Source organism: Fusarium subglutinans, assembly GCF_013396075.1.
Source record: "Fusarium subglutinans strain NRRL 66333 chromosome Unknown NRRL66333_c0000080, whole genome shotgun sequence".
Lineage (NCBI taxonomy): Eukaryota > Fungi > Ascomycota > Sordariomycetes > Hypocreales > Nectriaceae > Fusarium > Fusarium subglutinans.
This window is the reverse complement of record NW_023502143.1, coordinates 55,483-76,800: the sequence shown is the minus strand read 5'-3', so window position 1 is coordinate 76,800 and position 21,318 is coordinate 55,483. Positions and strand designations below refer to the sequence as shown.

The 21,318-nt window shown below is 47.5% G+C and overlaps 5 protein-coding genes across 5 annotated transcripts; 3 read left to right on the top strand and 2 right to left on the bottom strand.

The window, feature by feature from the left end:
* Positions 1 to 2,102: 2,102 nt before the first annotated feature.
* On the top strand, positions 2,103 to 3,832 carry FSUBG_6923 (sugar transporter stl1; the record flags this gene model as incomplete). The annotated part of the gene is made up of 3 exons (XM_036685173.1): positions 2,103 to 2,217; positions 2,282 to 2,575; positions 2,628 to 3,832. The coding sequence occupies 3 exons, from the start codon at positions 2,103 to 2,105 to the stop codon at positions 3,830 to 3,832; spliced, it is 1,614 nt and encodes a 537-aa protein (XP_036537577.1).
* Positions 3,833 to 4,508: 676 nt separating this feature from the next.
* On the bottom strand, positions 4,509 to 8,943 carry FSUBG_6922 (amino-acid oxidase; the record flags this gene model as incomplete). The annotated part of the gene is made up of 6 exons (XM_036685172.1): positions 4,509 to 6,002; positions 6,056 to 6,600; positions 6,940 to 6,949; positions 7,723 to 8,079; positions 8,131 to 8,489; positions 8,532 to 8,943. The coding sequence occupies 6 exons, from the start codon at positions 8,941 to 8,943 to the stop codon at positions 4,509 to 4,511; spliced, it is 3,177 nt and encodes a 1,058-aa protein (XP_036537576.1).
* Positions 8,944 to 10,792: 1,849 nt separating this feature from the next.
* On the top strand, positions 10,793 to 11,227 carry FSUBG_6921 (uncharacterized protein; the record flags this gene model as incomplete). Its single annotated transcript, XM_036685171.1, has 3 exons — positions 10,793 to 10,848; positions 10,917 to 11,028; positions 11,084 to 11,227. The coding sequence occupies 3 exons, from the start codon at positions 10,793 to 10,795 to the stop codon at positions 11,225 to 11,227; spliced, it is 312 nt and encodes a 103-aa protein (XP_036537575.1).
* A 464-nt stretch (positions 11,228 to 11,691) lies between these two features.
* FSUBG_6920 (ankyrin repeat domain protein) lies at positions 11,692 to 17,657 on the top strand (the record flags this gene model as incomplete). The annotated part of the gene is made up of 5 exons (XM_036685170.1): positions 11,692 to 12,289; positions 12,339 to 15,176; positions 16,270 to 16,287; positions 16,345 to 16,718; positions 17,145 to 17,657. The coding sequence occupies 5 exons, from the start codon at positions 11,692 to 11,694 to the stop codon at positions 17,655 to 17,657; spliced, it is 4,341 nt and encodes a 1,446-aa protein (XP_036537574.1).
* Positions 17,658 to 18,617: 960 nt separating this feature from the next.
* On the bottom strand, positions 18,618 to 20,156 carry FSUBG_6919 (uncharacterized protein; the record flags this gene model as incomplete). The annotated part of the gene is made up of 2 exons (XM_036685168.1): positions 18,618 to 20,058; positions 20,107 to 20,156. The coding sequence occupies 2 exons, from the start codon at positions 20,154 to 20,156 to the stop codon at positions 18,618 to 18,620; spliced, it is 1,491 nt and encodes a 496-aa protein (XP_036537573.1).
* Positions 20,157 to 21,318: the final 1,162 nt, after the last annotated feature.

The window sequence follows — 21,318 nt, the reverse complement described above, 5'->3', positions numbered from 1 at the left end:
TCTGATGGCCGTCTCAAGACGCGGTCCAATCATGAAGTTTGACTCTGCACGCGTGAACGAGGAGAATTTCCTAATGGGGAAATGAGGCACGTTGATCTTGGGAAACGACGAGATCAACAGCATAAGTTGTCTTTAAAGGACGATAAACGCGCATAAGTCAATTCGTTGAGCAGGGTACTTGATGTTTAATTGTTAAGCTTATCTTGGGATGTGCAGTGACTGCTGAGTTGTCGGGATTGCAATGTGACGAGAGATCAAGACCCTGTTGCTGGAACTAGCTAGCCCGGATAAGGGGACGCGTCTCAACGCGTAGAACATAGCGCGTCTTACCCCAATATGGATGTAGACTACCCTATGCCAATGTTAAACTCACCATTTGCTCCAGGTTTTCTCCATCTCTCGCTTGCGAACACGGGGAAATTCTCAGCTCACAGGCCAGTGACAATCATCCCGCACGCATAATCACGCCAAGTAAAGCCTATACAGCTATAGTAATATGTCCTTTGCTGACCACTTTTCATCATCAAAAACACTGGGGAGAAGTGCAGATCAGAAAGCCAAGATATCCACGGAAGACCCAATTTGTCTAACCGATGAGGGTCCTGTAGATAACTCGTGATGACAATCGCTCTGGGCATTACTGGGATGAGACATGAGATCAGCGTGCTTATTGTTGAGTTAATTTCACTCTGTTGTGCTTTGCGCGCTATCTGGTCTTTTACTCTGCTGTGATTCGATCCTGGGATGTTTTGTGGCATGTAGTCTCACATTCAGCTCCTTGAAGGTGCACTGTCAACCAAATCAACGATCGCCAATGCACATTCAGAAATCCAAGCCATTGAAAAGCACTAAACGCGAAAAATCTTCTAGAATTTTTCTATCCTTCTAGATAGGCAGTGGCGATAGCCTCACAAGGCGACTCACCATCTTGAATAATAATTATCCGCGCCCTACCCGGTACCATTTTCGCCACGAGTGACGGAATAGCCGCCCGAGGAAATTCATGACGTTGCCGTGAGACTTTTTAGCGCAGAATTCTTATCCCAAAGCCTTATCCACTAAAACCCCACACACCTCGGCACTATTCCCCAATTATTCTCGGCGCGGGTTGAGAAATCACGACAGCACAAAACTTGGAGAAAAGGGGGGACTTTTGCGGTGGGTGATGTGATCTTACTCCGTATGGAGTATACTTATGGTTATTCTCGGGCTTTTGTTTCTATTTCTCTGGAGTAATCACTCCGCAAGATCTCGCTCCGTGCTTTATTTCGGTTATGTTATGTTGCGTCCTGTTGATATGCCGATCACATCTTGACAATCCCTTAGTGATGGCCAACTCTATCTGTCAAAAGAAGCAATCTTTCCTCAAAACATATTAATGCGGTGTAAGAAAGCGTCACATTAACAATCGTCATTTCTCCAACTCGTATGAGGGATTGATCTAGTTCATGTAATGGCACACACACGTACAGGGATAAAGAGCCGAGGGATGGAGCATCTCGATTCAAGGGTCCTTGTCTCTTTCAGGAAATTGTGAAGATCACCAACGCCTATGACGTATCTATTCCGCCAACGTCATTTTACCCATATTTAAAAATTTTCAACATTATTCTTCTAGCTATCACCAACCGATAATTAAACTCTCACTCTTTTAGACCCAGTATTTTTCTCTTCATATTTTACGTCAGCGGGGCCCCTGAGTTAGCGTAGCTCCCGTTGTGACGTTATTCGCGATGAATCTACTGGCTAGAAATCTCTTCGACCCTTCACATGTGTTGTTTATCTAAGGTTATCGGGTTCAAGGGACCATATTTTTTCTTCTCCTCATCGTACTCCAAGTTTTTGCACCGTGCCAAGTTTTTGGGGCCCGAGTCATTCTCGGCTTATCAAGTTACATTCTTCTCCACTTGTATACTGTGACAATGAACGGCAATAAAACATTGGGGAACTGTGGGTGAAGTGATCCACGTAGGCTCCAGAGTTTACTTGGCGCTGGTGTTGCTGATTGTCCTTATAAAGGATTGTGAATCTCCCGGACTTGAATTGGGTCTGAACTGTTATCCAACATCAAGAGCTGGTCTTTTTTAAAGAAATCAGTCATCATGGTTCACGTCGACAACGAGCATGGTGTGCCGCACTACTGGGGCAAGACCGGTAAGGGTCTTCAAAAGCTCATCACTATAGTCGCTACCACAGACTTTCTTCTCTTCGGTTATGGTATGTTTTGTCTCCCCAGGTATCTGTGCGTCTGAGCAAAGTCTAAAGGTTGCGTTTCATGTAGATCAAGGTGTCATGTCCGGTATCATCTCAGCTCCCGCTTTCACAGACGATTTCCCCCAGGTTCTTGATGAGACATACGAAGGCTTTGTCGTCTCCATTTACGCTGTCGGTTGCTTCCTCGGTGCCCTCTTCATCCTCAACTTTGGTGACCGTCTTGGTCGTCGCAAGTCCATCTTCCTCGGTGCTATTATTATGATCATTGGTGTCATCATTCAGATCTCTGCTGTTCCTCCTAGCGGTGGCGCTACGGCGCAGTTCATTATTGGAAGATGTATCACCGGTATTGGAAACGGAAGTAAGTTGCTCCACCATTCTCAGAATTGAATGCATCGATGCTAACGTCTCAGTCAACACATCCACTATCCCTACCTACCAGGCCGAGTGCAGTGAGTCTCACAACCGAGGCAAGCTCATCTGCATTGAAGGCGGCAACGTCGCCATCGGAACGCTGATCGCCTACTGGATCGACTACGGCTGTACCTATGGTCCCGCTCCCTTCGTCTGGAGATTCCCCATCGCTTTCCAGGTCGTCTTTGCTTCCATCGTCCTCGTCATGATGATGAAGCTTCCCGAGTCGCCTCGCTGGCTCCTCACCCATGGTCGTCGTGAAGAAGCAGCGACAATTCTAGCAGGTCTTAACGGTCAGGCTCGTGACTCCCATGATGTGACCACCCAGATGGCTACCATTGAGAAGGCCATCGCTGCTGCTGGCCACAAGGGCGGCAAGACTCCCTTTTCTGCTCTCTTCACTGGCGGCAAGACTCAGCACTTCCGACGTCTCATTCTCGGTGCCTCTTCTCAGATGATGCAGCAGCTCTCCGGTTGCAATGCTGTCATCTACTACTTCCCCATTCTCTTCCAGAAGTCCATTGGTACCGATCACAACCTGGCTCTCCTCCTCGGTGGTGTAAACATGATCATCTACTCCATCTTCGCTACAACCTCTTGGTTCGCAGTTGAGCGCGTCGGTCGCCGCAAGCTCTTCCTCATTGGAACCGTCGGCCAGTGCTTGTCTATGATCCTCTCCTTCGGCGCCCTTATCCCTGGCACTGCCTCTGCCTCCAAGGGCGCTGCTGTCGGCCTCTTCACTTACATCGCTTTCTTCGGTGCCACGTGGCTGCCCCTCCCTTGGCTCTACCCCGCTGAGATCAACCCTCTCAAGACCCGCGCGAAGGCTAACGCCACCTCCACCGTCTCCAACTGGCTCTGGAACTTCTTCATCGTCATGATCACCCCGGTCATGATTCATGGCACTGGCACCAACGGTTGGGGCACCTACGCCTTCTTCGCTGCCATGAACGCCTGCTTCTTCCCTATCATCTACTTCTTCTACCCTGAGACTTCTGGTAGATCTCTCGAGGAGATTGATCTGATCTTCGCCAAGGGCTACACCGAGAAGATCAGCTACGTGACTGCTGCCAAGCAGCTTCCCCGCATGGAGGATCACGAGGTTCACGAGAAGGCTCGCGAGTATGGCTTCGGCACTGACGATGAGAAGGCGTCTCACGTTGAGTCTGAGGGTGACAACGGAGTCATGACTGACGCCGTCTAAGGTCGAACTGGCATTCGACGTTCTGTTCTAGCTTGCTGGAACCAACTTTTGCTTATTATCACGATTTGACGCATCTATAGAAGCTACGATTGTAGCTATGACCATTCAGATACTCCCATGACTTTAGTAGTCTAGCATGAATACAGATCTTATAGAAATTACCACTCTTTGATGTTTGTGACTGTTTATCTGAGACATGTTTGTGAAATTCATTCGTCCGAACTCGCTAGCAGCCAAGCTAGCCAAGTCCAATGGCATCACGGCCAGTTTGTGCAGATCATCGGAAACTTACGCGTTGTATCAGCGCCTGATGCTGCAGCATGCAGTGGCCGGACTTAAATTCGGTGAAATAGCCCATTGGCTGTACGGGGACTTTCATCATCCTGCAGGGTCCTTGGTGGAGCTACGGTGTCGATCTCTAAGATAAGACTCCCTCAAGATTAGCAACGGTCATGAAGGCAGTATCGTCGTGACCCTGGGGGAGTAAGAGAACATAAGACCTTGATATTGATATGAAGAAAAACTCATTTAAAGGTATCCTACATCTATGCTAAAGTACTCAAGTCTTTTTGTCATTTAGGATCCATGTCCCGAGCTTTCTTCCCTCCCTTAAGTGGCGTATGAGGGATATTGTGAGCAGGTAGCTGAGCCATAATTATCATCGCCTCTGTCCTATCTACACGTCTATCCAACGAGCCATCCATGTTTGCGTTACCTGTTTCGCCTCATCGACGAGCCCCAAGTCCAACAACAGCTGCACACTACCCCTCACCGCACTCTCAAGCGCACTAAAAATCCATGTATGTGTAAAGGTGGCTGCCTCTCCAATGAAAACAGTGTTGAACTCCGTCTGGTAAAACGCAGGGAGATACAAATGCTGCTGTCCAAAGATCTGCATCGTAAAAGCACCAGCATGATGTTCCTCTTGCTCCCAACATTGCCGCTTGTAGTTGCCAGTCCAGTTCTCTTCGACTACATCACCGTGGACTTCGATAAGGGCGTTCTTGATGTAGGCTAGATGTTCTTCCTCGGACATGGCGCATGCTGCTGTTGCTTCGTAGTCGGAGAGATAAGATGCTAACATAGTACCAGGGCCGGTGGAGTTGATGTGCCATGACGGATAGCAGACCTGGCCTAGTTGAGGGCTGGTGAGGCGAGTACAGCCGCCGATGATAGGCTTATCGAGATGTTCCCAGAAGCGCGTCTTGAATTGAACAGCGACCTTGCAAGCGTTGGCATATAAGGTTCTATCGATTGCGCGCTTGAGAAGACTTGAGTATCGGGGCATTTTCCAAAACTTCATCAAGTTGAGCGGAACACTGTTCAGAACATAGTCAAAGTTCTCAACATTATTCGGCGTGCTAAAAGGTTCAGAGCCAGTGGGTTTCCAGGACACGGATAGAGTGTTGTTCTTGTTATAGTGCAGGCCGTTGACTTTGGCGTTGTACTGAACTCTGTCTTTTACGTGCGGCTCAAATGCAGCGGGTAACCTGCTCAAACCACCTTTGATAGTGACCCATTTACTGGCCAGGAAGTAAATGGTTTCGTATTCCCACATAGGCCAATAGATATGCGAGGGCGAGACTTCATCAGTCGTGTTGAGGTCTGTCTTAATCACATCTCGAAGGTAAGATACCTCAGAGTAATCGAATGCGCCATCCTCTTTGGCTTGCTTGTATGCTTTGAAGATATTGGACGCATACATACGAATTCGCTCGGGAGTGAGACCTTTGAAGTCATCCAAAGCCTCGATAGCTTCCCCAGCTGCTGTCGCATTATGATAGACAGGCGGGTTGTAATACGCTGGGTCATTCGCTACCTCGGCCTTGGTAGGCCATGTACCATCTGGACGTCGGAAGGGTGAATCGACAGGCGTATTTGGAGAACTTTGGATCCAGTCCCAGAACTCGACTTGAAGTGATTCGTTGCCTGCGTTCATTCCGTTGAGAAAATTCGCTAGTTGAAAGATCATTCGTTGATCCATGAAAGGAAATGTCTCGTTTGTCTCCGAGTCGGTGAGTTCGTATGGAAACCTCATGGGTCCAAGTTCATGGTATTGACCGTCTTCTGGTGAGGTACCATTCAAGTAAACAGTTCTGACGCGCCCTCCAACTCGTTCGGAGGACTCGAGAATCTTCCAGTTATGGATTCCGACAGAGTCAAGAATAAGCTTAGGAATGAGTCGTTAACTTCGCGTTTGGGGCCAGGGTGGGCATTACTTACCGAGGACAAAAGACCAGACATGCCACCACCCAAGATGCCAAAGGTCTTGTTCTTTGTAGCGGCAACGAAAACATCAGCAGGTTGCTTCTGCTTGAGATATGCAACGCCATCGAACCACAGGCTGTCGTCGCCAGCCACGTCCGCAAATGACTTCTTCGCACCTCGGCGTGCAAGGCGCTTGACAACGTCGAGCTCATCAGACTGGCCGATAAGTTCCCCGTCCAAGAAGGCGTTAAGGCAACCACCAGAAATATCATCCGATGTCAGCCAGACAAATCGTGTTGGTCGCTTATCCTGGTGATCAAGATGGCGCTTTGCTAGAGGATGCTGGCCAATATGCGTCGACCCGATGTGATGCACAGACTCTGAGACAGTTGCATCGGCACCGCATACGCCATAACTCAAGGTAAAGTGCCCGTCGACATCGCCGCTGTATTCAAGAACAACGTTTTGTGCGCTGCCAGGGCTGACTTTAGAGGGGGATATAAACTTGACAGAAGGGGAGTTGAGGGGTACTGCTTCGGCGAGTAACCCCAGGCTACTCGCTAGGGGCCATAGTAAAGCAGAACTTCTCATTTTGAACGCAGAAAGAGGTGGGTTTGCCAAATGGCGGTAGAACCCACGGTAACAGGGAGATAGCCATGTTTAAAAGGCGTCACAGCTGCCTTTCTAGTCTTAGGACCCGGATCCATTAATTGAACCCGACTCCCTGTCGGTGTATTTCTTACCGACCATGCTTGGTAATACTGCAAAGAAATCCCTCGCGATTCTATCGTGACCGACTCACTGCCAAGCAACGGTTTAACTGCATTTATACCATTTCTCTGGATAAACGTTAATTAGAGTTGGAAGAATAATAAGGCCCTGATCGATACGATACGTACGGATCAATCCCTACGGATACAGGCATATTTCTTGCCTATTAGGGTAAGCTAAGTACTCTTAAATTTAGGGTAATGTATCTTTGTTGCGCTAAAATTGCTTACAGGGCTATCCCCTGTAATTACAGTAAGTAAGCCCTATAACTATAGGGAATATCCCCTATAACTATAGGGGATAGGCCCTATAGAATTAGTGCCCATTTCAACTAAAAATCCGTACGTAGCTTTACCATCAGATGGCTGCGCTACGTACGGATAAAGCTACTTTGGCTTGTATTTTCCCCCACTTGGACCTGTAGCACCTGATCCGTACGTATCGTATCGATCAGGGCCTAAACAAGCTTATTGTTAGCGCAATGCATATCCTGGGTTGTCTTGAGATAAGAGATACGCCGTTGAGATATGTAGCTTGAATAGGAAAAGATATTCCCGAACTCGGCCGCTTATCAGTTCTGCACACTACTCCGATTCGTCCGAGAAAATCCAGGGACAGGGGTATAGTGATGATAACGGCTTTCTCCCAGTGTCGGAGCATCACACTCGATGGTTTCAACGGCAAAATCCCAGCGGATGGTGACGGAAATGCGGCCAGGCCAAGAGCTTGCGGGCTAGACGGCCTTGTACAATGCTAGAAAAACAAAACACTGGATCATGATGATGATACTAAGCTCTATAGGTATAATTCAAAACCCAATCATCACTCACAGTAACACTAAGTAAAATACACTTCACGGAATCACGCCTTGACACCTTTGTTCGACATACTCGCATCTCCACCGGACATACCAGTCTCTGCTTTTGTCGCATCCTCACCCTCAGTTGTCCCTCAGTTGTCCCTCGAAGGATATTGGGAGCATACGGCTGCTTCCAGTCATCACGGCGCTCAGAGACAACAAATACATTGAACCACCTGGGGACGACAAAACCAATCACACACCAGAAAAGTAACAGACGCGCGACGATGAAGCCGAGAATGTATAGCGGATCATTCTTGACTTCCTCGAAGCTGGGGTAAGCCGAGCTGAAGATGATAGCCAGGATCGAACCCGAGACGTATTGTAGCATCGGTGCCCAGATGAAAGAGAGGGACCAATTTTTACCATTGCCGATGACTGAGTTGAGATGGTGTCTTAGCTGGTTGTCCTACAGCACACAAATTAATTGGTTTGTCCAGAGTGGATGAGGCAAACTTACCGAGTAAAAGGCAATGTAGTAAAAGACGGAAGCCAGCTTGTTCTTGGATAATAATCGCGGTGCGCCATGGGCATCTGGTGTTTTTGCAAGGAACAATGAAGCAGCAAGGCAAATAAAATAGAGCCCGAAGCCAGCAATGGCACCAGCCCAAGGAGTCGCAGTGTGTCCGACAATAATACCCAGTAGCTGACCACCCAGAAAACCAACATTGTACAAGGCAAATGAAGGCTTTCCGACCTGACCAACAACATCCTCGAATCGATATAGAGTAGTCGCGCCAACACATTCCGCCCAAACGACAAAGACGAGGCCAATGCTATTGATCCATCGGTCAATTCCATCCATAAAGAAGTAACCAACTCAGTGCAGTGAGGAAGCGAAAGGAGAAAGCAAATCGTTACCATTCCAGTTTATGGCAAATGGCGAATCGAGGATCAACGTCATGACTGCATCCAACACAGCAAAGGACGAACTAATACCGAGCAGCATGGTGGTGAAGAAGAAAATGACGGAAAAGAACCCTGAAGCAGGCATCTCGACAAAGGTCTCAGGATACGTCATGAAGCCGAGCCCATAGCTTCCAATCTCACCAGTCTCTTCAGCACGCAGCCGAGATACCCAACGATATCGAACACTGCAAACACACACAGGGCCTCGAAAGAAGACTTGACCGACAGCGTCGCGCCAGATTTTGGTACCAGCGAGTTTTGAGCTGTGCCAACTGGCGAAATAGAGCTTGATGCCTGAGCTAGCATTGGGGAGGGATACACCGCGTCCAATGAGGATGATAGCCATTACGATCGGCAAGCCCATTGTGAAGTAGACGACGCGCCCGGTTGGACCGATTCCCCGAAACATGCAGAGCCACAATATGAACCAGGTAAAAGCGTTCCAGCCGACGAGGCGACCATTGAGCGAGACATCCGGATACACAACCCACTGCTTGCGATAGAAAACGCAGCATGTTTTCCATTGCCACTACGCCGCCGCAAGAGGCGAGGAGGTAATTTTGCGCAAGATATTCATGGCGGAGGAGCACCTCGAAAAGTAAAGCAACAACAAGAAGGAGAGGAAGTGAATCTGGATTGAGGCGGCGATCTTTGGAGCGTCTTCTGGTTCCTTAAACTATCGTAGAGCCTTGGCCGCTTCCTCACAGGGAACATGCCCGAGATTCAACATGTTGCCTGAAAGATTGATGTTCTTATCGATGTGGCTGTGGTTGGGAGAACAACGTGGTGATTCGGGTATGAAAGACTCGACGTGTCTTGGAGGGCTCGGCGTACGATATGTTTTTGCGGGTGAGCTAGCTTGACACGTTTAAAAAAAGAGGAGGGAAGAGTCAAACAAGTTAGATGCTTTGTTATCTCTCTGAGGGATGGAATATGTTGAAGCTGGAGTGTTGCTTGGGGGTAATTGGCATTGCCCTGGACATGATGGGACCTGGTTTCAACTCGAAATTCGCTCAATAGAAAGGTTTGGACAGTGTTCAAATCCTTTAGCACAGAGTGCTCACACCGTTCCCCGAATAGACCTTCAATGAGGTCTTCTTCTACACGTATAACGGCGGAAGACATGGCTTGTAGGCTGACAACTTCTCCTTAATTTAAGCAAACGAGTCATGCTAAGGAATAAGGTTCTGAATAACCACCCAAATTTTCCACTCTTCTTAAATCTCTCATTAGATAAACCGGCAGCGGATGCTATTTGATTCCGTCGTCGGTCTTGATTATATACCTGACCGCCAAGGAAATGGGAGGTGAAAGGTAGTGATAACACGATTGGCTCGCTTGGCTATCCATGGACCAACCCCTTGCCGACTAAAATCACAGCTCGTTCAAGCTCGTTCAATGCTCTGCTATGCGCGCCATAAGTTTCACATCTACAACCGTGCCGGTTAACCGAATCCATTCTATATGTACGAACTGAGTACCAACTGTGGAAAAGATCCGCACCACGATCCATGCCACGGTTGTGATACGAAGAGCGAGATCTTTTAGACTTTCGGTAACTATCGGCTGTGATGCTTGCATTGGTGCGATTTTTTGGCAAGCGTTGTCAGCTGCCAGGTATACCGAAACCTTAAACTCTGAAGTTCCTTCAATAGGCCCCCTGGTCAAGCAGTGTAATTATTCTCAGCTGTAGTAGGTCACGAAGTGAGCTGTCTGGTATCTAGATATGAGGCTATGAGGACAATGGCCAGGCCCTCGAAATTACTCATAGAACTCGACAATCACTTTAAATGGGTAAATTGAAGACATGGGGAGTAGGAGAGCTGATTTTGGTGTGTCATGAGATGCCTATATCGTGAAGAAGAACGACGTGTCCTCGTAATATGTAATGATAACCTCAGATCTAACCATACGGTCGGCAAGTAGTAAGTCAACTACTTAGCTTTGGCAGCAGTAACCCGAGGGTGTTAAAGGTCGGTCTGTTGTGCCTCTGAGAGGCCCACTACAGTATATTGTGTTATCCACTTCATTTAGTCTAAGTGGTATGATGTTTCGTATGACGAACTATAATTCGTAGCCCTTGCAAACCATGAGCACGGTTGACAAGATAAAGAAGAAAGAATTATAAATACACAGCCGTATTCCTCACAAGAGAGAAGATGTTCACCCCTTAGCAAAAAGCAACCTCCCTGACCAAGACCACTTCAGCAACAATGTCTGCTATCAAGTCTATCATCTTTTCCAGTCTCCTCCTAGGAGCCGTCCAAGCGTAATTAGACACTCTCCCTCTTTACGAAAGGACCAGGGCTAATTCTTGACTAAAAGTAAGGACCACAGCACGCACAACTGCTGTATCAACTGGGCCAAAGTACCAGGCAGTGGGTACAACGGATGGGGTGTCAATTGGGGACTCACCCATATTGCGTGCAACAACTATCCCAGCAGTGCAGTGAGTACTCGGACTTGGTCTCAGCCTTTATATAGATAGCTAACATAACTATTAGGCTAAATGGGACGGACAGACCTGTGACGAGCAATACAATGGCGCTATCAGTGGGAGCACCTTTATGTCCCAGTGCCAGGATGCTGGAGTAGCAAATGGATATACTCGTGATCAGATTGGTGCTGGATACCGTGGTACTTGCTAAATCCCTGTCGGGGCTCAGGAATAGCCTGATTCCAGTCAGCTGAGCCTAAATTGATTACTCATTGTTTTTATATGGACAGCTAACACCGCTGAGTATGTGATATGAGTATATAATAATATCGAGAGATTAGTGGCATGCTTTCAACATGGAATGAGGCTGGGTTGAAGTCGGAGGTTTGGCGTGGTACCAGGTCCATCTTAGACTAAAGAACATAGTATGACGTATGAAAAGTTAAGCGCTTGGAAATGATAATTGCATCGCGCTGCGAGAACATGCATGGGAGTCGTCGACCTCATTGGTTAACTCATCGATTTTCAACCCCCCTGCATTGCAGCTGAAGTTGGCTTACTCAACTCAGCCTCATCATGCGTACCCCGCGGCAATTCTTACGACAACCAAGAAATATCGCGTTGCGACATCAGAAATCGAATAATTGTCTAAGTTTACTGGAGCAAAAACACATCATGGAGCCAGTCGGACTCGCTGTCGGCCTTGTCGGCCTTTTCAGCACCTGTATGGACGTTATGCAGCGGGTTGACTCGTACAGAACAGCTGGTCGCGACTCGCGACAGCTCGACGCTCAACTCAATGCGACCATGCATCTCTTCGAGCGATGGGGTGACGGTGTCGGCATCAGTAAGGGCAAGCTCTCGGACAACCATCATCCAGATCTTGATAACCCACGCACGTATGCAGTCATCAAAGGTCTACTGAATAGCATCAAGGATTTCTCAGCAACCTCGAATGATCCTCCAAGTCCGGGGGGGCTTCAGAAGACTACATCATTCCCAACCTCGGGAGACATAACTTCACATGTGCCCAAGATCTCAAAGTGGCAGAAGACAGCATGGGCGCTGCACGGAAAGCTGAAACAGACAAGCCATGTCCAAGCACTTGCGGGTCTCGTGTCAGATCTCTATAGTGTTGTTCCCCCCAACACCAAGGCCTCAATTGCCTTGACGCGAAGCCCAAGCCTCAAGGACTTATCTATCAGCACAACCCCGCAGCCATATGCTGAGGAGATTCGAGAACTACTACAAAAGATCGAGGAGGAGATGGAAGGTAAACGATTTCTTGATTCCAAGATTACAGATCAGCCTAACCTTTATAGATGATAAAATACGCGATTTGCATTTATGGCTTGGGGCCCCGCCACCAAGCGATGTGTTCAGTGACTCAAATGATAAGCGCGTTGAAGAAACATGTGAATGGATTCTCCATCGCGATGAGTTTCTAGAGTGGCAGAAGCCCTCCTCCTCAAGCAAACTACTCTGGATCAGAGGCCCAGCTGGGTTCGGGAAAACGGTCCTTTGCGCCAGAATTGTTCAAGAGTTTGAAAGGACAGCACAGGAGCCCGTCGCGTTCTTCTTCTTATCGTCAAGATACGATGGCCACGACGATCCTTTCTCAGCCATCCGAGCATGGCTGACTATGATGATACAACGCAGCCCGGGGGCTCGAGACATCGTGAAAAAGACCCGGCAAACACAGCACGAGCCACTGGCGAGCCAGGCAACCATACTACAAGCTTTTCGCGAGGTTATGGTAGGCGTTCCGGGCTGCATTCTTATTATGGATGGTTTGGATGAGTGCGCAGGCATGTCAAGTGCAGATACAAAATCTGTCCCGTGTTTCCTCCAGGAATTACACAAAGCTACTTCCAACACTGAAACCAAGATTCTCATCTCAAGTCGTGGCGATCCCCTTATCCAACAAGGTCTTTCAGACTTCACTGGATGCAGTGAATACACCATCACTCCAGACGACGTTGGCCCAGACCTAATGGCATATTCATCTGAACTTGTCAAAGCAAAGTTACCAAACAAGGACGAACCAACACGAGAGTCGATTGCACGAAAGATGGCATACAGAAGCAACGGTCAGTTCCAGTGGGTTAAGCTCCAAGAAGGATCTCTGAGAAAGGGACGGAGCAGAAAGCAACTCGAACGAGAGATTGATGAGACTCCGTCTGGTCTTGACAGTCTCTACGACCGGGAATGGACCAGAATCAACTCGATGGCGGACTCAGATAAAGATCGAGCTCTTTCATTGCTACGATGGACTGCGTTCGCATTCAGACCGTTGACAGTGTTCGAGATTACGGAAGCCGTCCTCATAACAGATGACATAGATGAGTTGCCTCTGGATGAGATGCCAGATTGTGTCGATCAGGACTATGTCGATAGTATGATCCTGGAGCTTTGCGGATCACTGATTGAAGTCCGGCGCGTCTCATCGTCTGAGAGTACCAAAAGCCCCGAACGTATCCATGTATCAGAAGAGTATTCTGTTGGCTTACAAGAGGTTCACTTGTCACACTTCTCTGTCAAAGAATACCTCCTCCTCAAGACCTTTCCCGGCACCAATACGTTGCTCTCAAATGAGAAACTTCGCGTTACTAACGAAGATCTCCACAACAGTACTCTTGCAAAACATTGTCTTCGTTTCATAAACTTGCGGGGAGCTTTTGAAAGCGTAAAGATGAACAACAATGGAAGATCAGGAAAACACTTCGTGTTCTATGCTATGCATTACGGGTTTCATCATTGCCGAGACGTCAAGAGTATTGATCCGGAGTTACAACAGGCAGGCATTGCTCTTCTCAATAGTCGAAACCAGAACTGGCCCTTTGTGAAAGAGTTCATGAAGACCGAGCTGATAGGTGATGATGACCCTGATTTTCAAGACAGTTCAATAAGCCCATTTGTACTTGCAGTCTTCGGTGGACTCACAGACGCTATGGCGCACCTCATACGAGAAGGGAGCCTAGACATGAATGATCGTTCATTTGGCAATTCGACTCCGTTGTTCTTGGCTTGCGCTTCCAGTCGTAAGGACATTGTTGAATTGCTCATCGACAATGGTGCAGACATCAATGTAAGATGCTACGAAGGCCAGACCGCTCTACATGTTAGCGCAGACAATGGGGATGATGGAGCGATAGGACTCCTTCTATCAAAAGGCGCTGACGTCTCAGTGGTCGATGATGATGGAAGAACAGCATTCGATGTAGCTTTGGCAGCTGGCAATACCGAGGCAGCCCGACTACTTGTAGATGGGGGAGCTGATATTCACAAAGAGACGGCAGATGGGGACACCCCACTTTCTATGGCTTCATGCTACGGAAACGTCGACTTGGTCAAAATTCTCATTGAGAGAGGTGCTGATGTAAACCAGGTAGTGCTAAACGGAAAGTCATCTCTTCTGCACGCTGTCGAAAACGACCACTCGGAAATCGTCGGATTACTTATAGATAAAGGTGCAAAGCCCACTAGTGTTAGAGTGGATGGCCGCATCTTCTCATTACTCGATGTAGCCGCTGGTCACGGGCATGTCAACACATTTAAAGCTCTTGTCAGCAAGGGTGCCGCACTAACAAACCCTCAACCATTGTTTCTAGCTACAACTTATGGTCATTACCATGGATTCATACAAGGATTTTACGGCGAATTTTATCTCACATCATCTTACTTCCCTTATTCAAGCTATCATAAGATACTGGAACTGCTGCTTCAAAGCGGTACCCAGGTAAACACCTGCGACGAAGACGGAGATTCGCCACTCTATGTGGCTTCATTTATCGGCTTGACAGACATAGTGGAGATTCTAATCAAGAATGGTGCTGACGTGGATATTAAATCAGCTTCTGGAGAAACGCCACTTCATTGTTGTTCAAGGATGGGGCATCTTGCGGTAACGCAGCTTCTTCTCCAAAATGGAGCTGATATCGCCTCTAAAGACAATTTTGGTCGAACAACTTTGCATAATGCCTGCAAGTCGGGAAATATGGATATCGCCAGACTTATTACAGACACAATGGGGCCGATCGATGAGCCTGACCTCTGGGGTTCGACGCCTTTGTCCATCGCAGCAAGATTTGGCCGCGTTGAGATCGTTAGGTGGCTTATCGGCGCGTGTGCTGTAGATGTCAAGTCGAGGGATAAGTTCGGTAGGACCGCGACATGGTGGGCTTCCAGTCTTGGTTACGATGCAGTTGTAAACCTGTTGGCTGAACCCCCCAGTCATCAGGATTCGGGGGCTGATGTAACGAGATCTGCACATGAAGACGAGACTCAAGATAAGGGACGTTACTGCGACATATGCTGTTTGCCTGTATCTGACCAAGGCTATATGAGGTGTGGAATTTGTGAAGGCGGGGACTTTGATATATGCTTACCTTGTTTTACGCTTGGTGGAGATTGCTTTGAGGAGTCACACGAGTTAGTTCCTGTTGAAGCTGAAGCGGCAGACTGAATAGACTTTCTAAGAGGAAGCTCTACTATAAGACACTTTAATGAGACTTTTAGATAGAGTGGTGTAATTCAAGGCTGACGAAAGTAATACATGATGCACTACCGGTAAAGCGTTTCAGTATACACAGATGTGCTAGTCTATCGGAAGTTCAATACATCTTGTTTCTCCCCGTGTTCATTAGGAATGGGCCAAACATAAACTGACTGACTCGACAAGCTAACCAATGGCAACCCATTTTCGGCTTCACATGTTCTCTGAGTCCGTTAAAGGTGGCTGATCTGCGGCTTTTGTTGGTCCTTCACTTTCGCTGCTGCGAAGACTTCGGTATGCCATTTTGTAGGACTGGATGAGCATCACAGAAACACTAGGCTCGTAAATTTTCTCCCCCATTACGGGTTTAAAACCGGTTTGGCCAAGGTAATATGTCTGTCAAATCGTGGCACAGTCGCAAAATTCTTGCTGATACCATAACCATCAACCGAGAACTGACTGACAGCTTCTTTTGGAATGGGTGGATACTCGCTTCAGCCATCTCGCAACCATCATGCAAAGGAAAGGACATTTAATGGATCTGACCAACCCTTTTATGACAGCTGCTTTCATGCTTATCATTGCTGTAAGCTTCATGAATAATTTGGTCCAAAAGGCACAGTCAACCCATCATGTAATCATGACTCTTCATCTATAAGTACTAGTTAATAGACATGATCTCATGAAATGCCACTGCAGCCTCCTAACTACTTTGCAGCCTTTATCATCATAGAATCATAGACTGACTTACAATCAAGCTAAAAACATGAAGCTAAGTACGGCTACCGCTCTCTGCTGTAGCGAAGTCCCAAATACTGACTGATGTACCATAGTTTCATCCCTTCTAACCACTTTGCTTGCCGGTAGCATGGTGAGCGCCAAGTACACCACCGAAATCCCCGACGACGCGGTCTGGGTCACCAGCTGGGACGAGTTGCATGCTGCCCCTCGATTTGGAGGAGTTCTCCTCCCCAAGTACGGCGGCTTCGTCATTGAAGTTGATGAGAAAATTGTCTTGGCTACGGATGAACAGATGAGTAAAGAGGTGCTCGACTTGCTCACACATTTGGAGGAAAACGACCCGCAGCCTGAGGGCGAGCAGACTACTCCCAACAAGAGAGATATGGAAGTCCGAGGTTATGGAAATAGATGTTCTCATCCTCCTTGCTTTGGTCCGGGACTTTGCTCTCAGTACTCTCATTGCCATGTGTGTGCTGGTCTTACTGGCGTGGTTTTCAAGAGAGGCCGGTACATTTGAATCTGACATCTACTTGGTTGGAATAGAAGGGGGACATCAAATAACGCTATGGCTGCACAAACAACGATTTTCGGCTGTTTGACTAGAAATAAACAGATTCGGGGTTTTCAAGAAAAGGGAACCTTTGAGGATGGCCCGCAATGATAAAAGCATTACGTTATTAGATCGAACCATTCTCTTCCATCTGTTGGTTAGGTGACTGTTGGTTGATCCCATAGCAGGGATTAGAAGACAGTTATCACATGCCTACCTGAATGATGCAGGATGGCCATTATAATTGATAAGAATGCTCTCACCAGGTGCATCTAGAACCTCTAGCTCAAGGTGAAGACGGTTTTCCCTTTCAACCTCTATCCTTACAACAAATTATCACAGTCCATGTCTCAACCCAACACCGAGGTTCACGAATCAACCAATACTGAAGCAACATGCTGCAGTAGCGAAGATGGCATCGCCTACAAAGACCTCTCACCCGATCAAAAAGAAATAAGCGACATTCTACGCAACATGGATCGCGATCCTGATCTACTGGGTCTCGCAGACCTCGGCAAAGACGGAGTTTTCCGCTTCCTCGACGCTGATCGTAACATTCACTACGCCGTTCCTCTGCGACCTGCACTCATCAAAGCCCTCATTGATCGTCTCCCTTATGACCCAGAAGTCGAGAAGTTCTGGCGGGGAGTCGATGGGACACAAGTGCTTGAAGAGCAGTGGTATAATCCGCCAGAAGGGATATTACCTCCGCCGTTGACAGAAGAGGAGAGAAAGGAGGAACGGGAGATTATGGAGAAGAACAGAGACAAGATTGATAAGATTCAGGAGGATCTAAGGAATGGAATCCATCGCGAACGGCTTGTGTTTATAGAATCGGATAATAAGCTTGAGTAGATCTGATGTTGCAACAATCAAGCTAAGCATTTAGCTGCGAAGCGAGGCAAAAAAGGTTGGGAGCTTTATCAGATGTGCCAAAAAGACAGGAGCAAGTTTAGCTTAAACACATCAGCTATCTGACTAACTATTTTTGGCACCATCAGCGGTTGAGCAGAGTGTTCTATTTTTAGCTGTCTCCACTGCCGCAAGCCTCTCATTTCCGCCTTGACTTGAAGTTGATCTTGGTCCAAACACTGGAGGTTAGCCTTACGAGTCATGACTATGAGATTCATCTGGTCGGCAAATTCAATCAATTCAGTTTGTTTATTTCAAGTTTAGCGCCAAGCTGCCTATAACATTTAGGGAAGCTGTTAGCGATGGAAATACAAGGCACTTTTGGTTGACCATTGTTACGTGGCTCGAAGCTTATTGTTCTAGCCCTGCCGCGCTAAACCCACTGATGACAGGACCCTGGCTTTCCGTGGGACAGCTTCAGGGTATTTTCATCACAACTACGGAGTACTCCGTAGACATAAATCTATTCTTCGATACGGCCTATAGCTCATCAACACTTGATTGATCAAGAACTTAGTAACAGATAGATATGTCCCAGTGTTTTTAGTATTATGAGACTTGTTTGAGTTGCGATTTCGGGCAAGAATACAGTGTCGCCGATTTCTGAGCCTGAATCTCATTGATCACAGTACGCAAAGTTACTGTTACTAGGTGTGAATTGAAAAGTATAAAGGGCAGTGGGCTTAAGATAATATTTACGAAAGTTGAAGGACATGACTAAGTGGTATAATTTGTGTGCAAAGAAGGTCTACTAAGCTGGTGTCGGTTGGGTTGAGGCCTGATGCTGATGATATTCTAAACTGACATTTTATATGCATGGTATCTAATAATCTATATACTGGTAACACACAAGATCTATAATGTAAACAAATTCCAACATGCCATGATTCATTGGCGCGGTTCTCAAGCACCCAGATACAACAACCAAGTTCGCAAGTCCTGCACCAACCTATGAGCAACATCATGAATATCCGGCAAGTCCTGCCACGAAATCTCAATCGACAAATCCCCATCCTTCACAGAAGCCATACTAATTTGAATCGCCGGTCCAACAACATTCCCACTCAGCGAAAACCTCGCCCTCCCCACCGCAAAACCATCATCTTCAGTCTTGTCATCAATAACACCAAGATTCGTAACTTCCCACGATAAGTCACGAGGTCTTTTCTCCATTGACTTGAGGTAATCATGCCAGTCAGACACCACCCTCATTAGTCCCACTACGTTATCGTTCACACCACTGTCGAGGCGTTTTTCTATATCTCGGCGGATTTGCTGTGCTGCTTTCCAGATCGTGGGCTCAAGATCTTCGATGGGTTGAGCAGGCCAGTTGTTAATACGCGCTTGGGCTCTCATATTGCTGACGATCTCGTGGTCGAATACGTGGGAGAGTGAGGCAGTGCAGTTCTGAATGCTATTTTCGAGATCAAGAGATGCGTACTTTGACGGCCGAAGCTCTTTACGCAAGAACTTTCGATGATCCATAGCTGTTGCGACTTGGAAGGCATCGGTGTTGCCCTCGTTGATGTCAACGGACAGACAGGCTAGGACGATTCCGTGAATAAGGCCAGTGAGTGTAGTTTCATTCTCCCGGCACTGACCCAGAAGCTTCTTCAAGGTAATGGCGTCGATGTCAATAGTCTTGAAGCGCGTGATGTAGGGATCAGCCTGGATAGGCGCCCACAGAGCTTTCGACTCTGTTGAGTGGAAGCAAGAAGGACAAAGACCATGCCAGATCTCTGAACAAGCATAACCTAAGCTTAAGTTATGCTTGGCTAGCTTCTCCTGTGGTTGGGGAAAGTTATCCTTGCATATAGACGTCGTCATGACTCGAGATCCGCTTCGAAGTAGTGATGAAGAAATTGGGTAGTTGAGGCTTTGGAGTAGTGTTTGGTGAAAGATCTTGGCGCCCATACCGTCGTGGTTTGCATGGTTCCAGATATACATGACATCAACAAAATTGTCTGTCTTTGTTCGCATCAAACATATTCTCCATCCCGGCCTCGTCTCAATACTCTCAAACTTGGCGTCGAGCTGATACCCCAGATTCGCTTCAAACGCCCTTTCATAGTCCCTCGAATCCGGTCGGACATCCCAAGATACATGGTCTGCGAGATCAAGCGATGGGAGTGACACCCAAGCTGGCTTTTTGGTGCTCTCACCAACAAGGCCAACTTGCAGTAGGGGAAACTGAAGGACCGTTTGGGCGATCGCTTGGTCGAAGCATCCGAAGACTCTGTCTTGACTCTTGAAGCCGCGGAGGGATGGTGGGAGTGTGTAGCGGCATGTGAGGACTGTACTGCAGTAGTAGTCAAGGCTATGGAGCGCTGATTCGCACATCTCGCTAAGTTTATCAGCGTAGCCACTAACGCGGTATTCTCGGGATACTCACATCTGGCCGAGACGCCGAATAAAAGACTTTGGCTTTGGACTTGGTGACATTTTTACTAAAGTTGTTTGTAAACTAATGAATTGCTGGATCTGCATGAGAAGTTAGCTTGTTAAAACTCTTTTATACCGAAAATGCCGTCGATTTAGTCTCTGCTCCAAGCCTCAACATGATGCTATTCCCAACGTCAAACCGCGCCATCGGCCCGCGGACTCTCAATTCGTCACCGACTCGCGTTTCATCGGAGCTCGCTCTCGCTTGTCAACCCCGTCTAACCCTGCTACGTCCCTTAGCGGATTACCCGGCATAACTAACTTAGTTAGAGGGCTATCATTACGGAGTACGCAATCTCCACACTGCGCCCTGTGACACACTGACATCTTTACTTGCTTTATCTTAGCGGGCCCGCTGAACTCGGCAGTTGACTTTTTTGCTCGACGTCGCCCTGGCCAACGCTGCTATTTTGCTCCTCTGAAACAGGGTAGCAGAAAGCTTAAACAGCCCCGAGCATCCGGGATTAATTGGGTGAATGATAGAAGATATTATTCCGGAGAAGCCACTAGCGTTTTGGGTACCGGGATTCATAAGGTTGAAAGGGGCCTTGCTTGATCTGTAAAACTTGTTCCAATTGTGCAAATATCTACATCAACCCACCGTAAACTTTCTATCTACCTTATCGTCTTTTAAATCATACGATCTCCTCGCTTGGGAATAACCGCGTGTTTGTTACTTTTTTGTTTTGTTTCAACGGGCAGATAACCTGATCCAGTTACTAGCATTTGACGCGACCATGAATAGCACGGAGAGGACAGCTTACGTGGTGCAGTTTCTACAACATGAGGTTTCGAAGCTTCACACGCGAGAAACATGCTGGCATCAATCTGGCGTCGGCGGTCTCCTAGCGCTACTGCGTGCGAATCTCTCGGAGTCGAGATCGTGGAATAGCAGTTATGTCTCTGGGGGACCGTATACTTTCAACGCGACGGGGAATTTGTTCACTGTTGATCTTGCGACGAAGCATTTTGATGTGAATACTGTTGATCAAGATACATTCGTCACGTTGACGTATATTCATGGTATGTTCGTTCTACTCTCCACGATTTGAGCCATGCTGACGATGGCAGCGTTATGCATGATTATTGCATTCTTTTTGGTGTACCCCATCATTTTACTTATGGAGTCGAGTACAGTGCTATGTGATCTGATCAATAAACC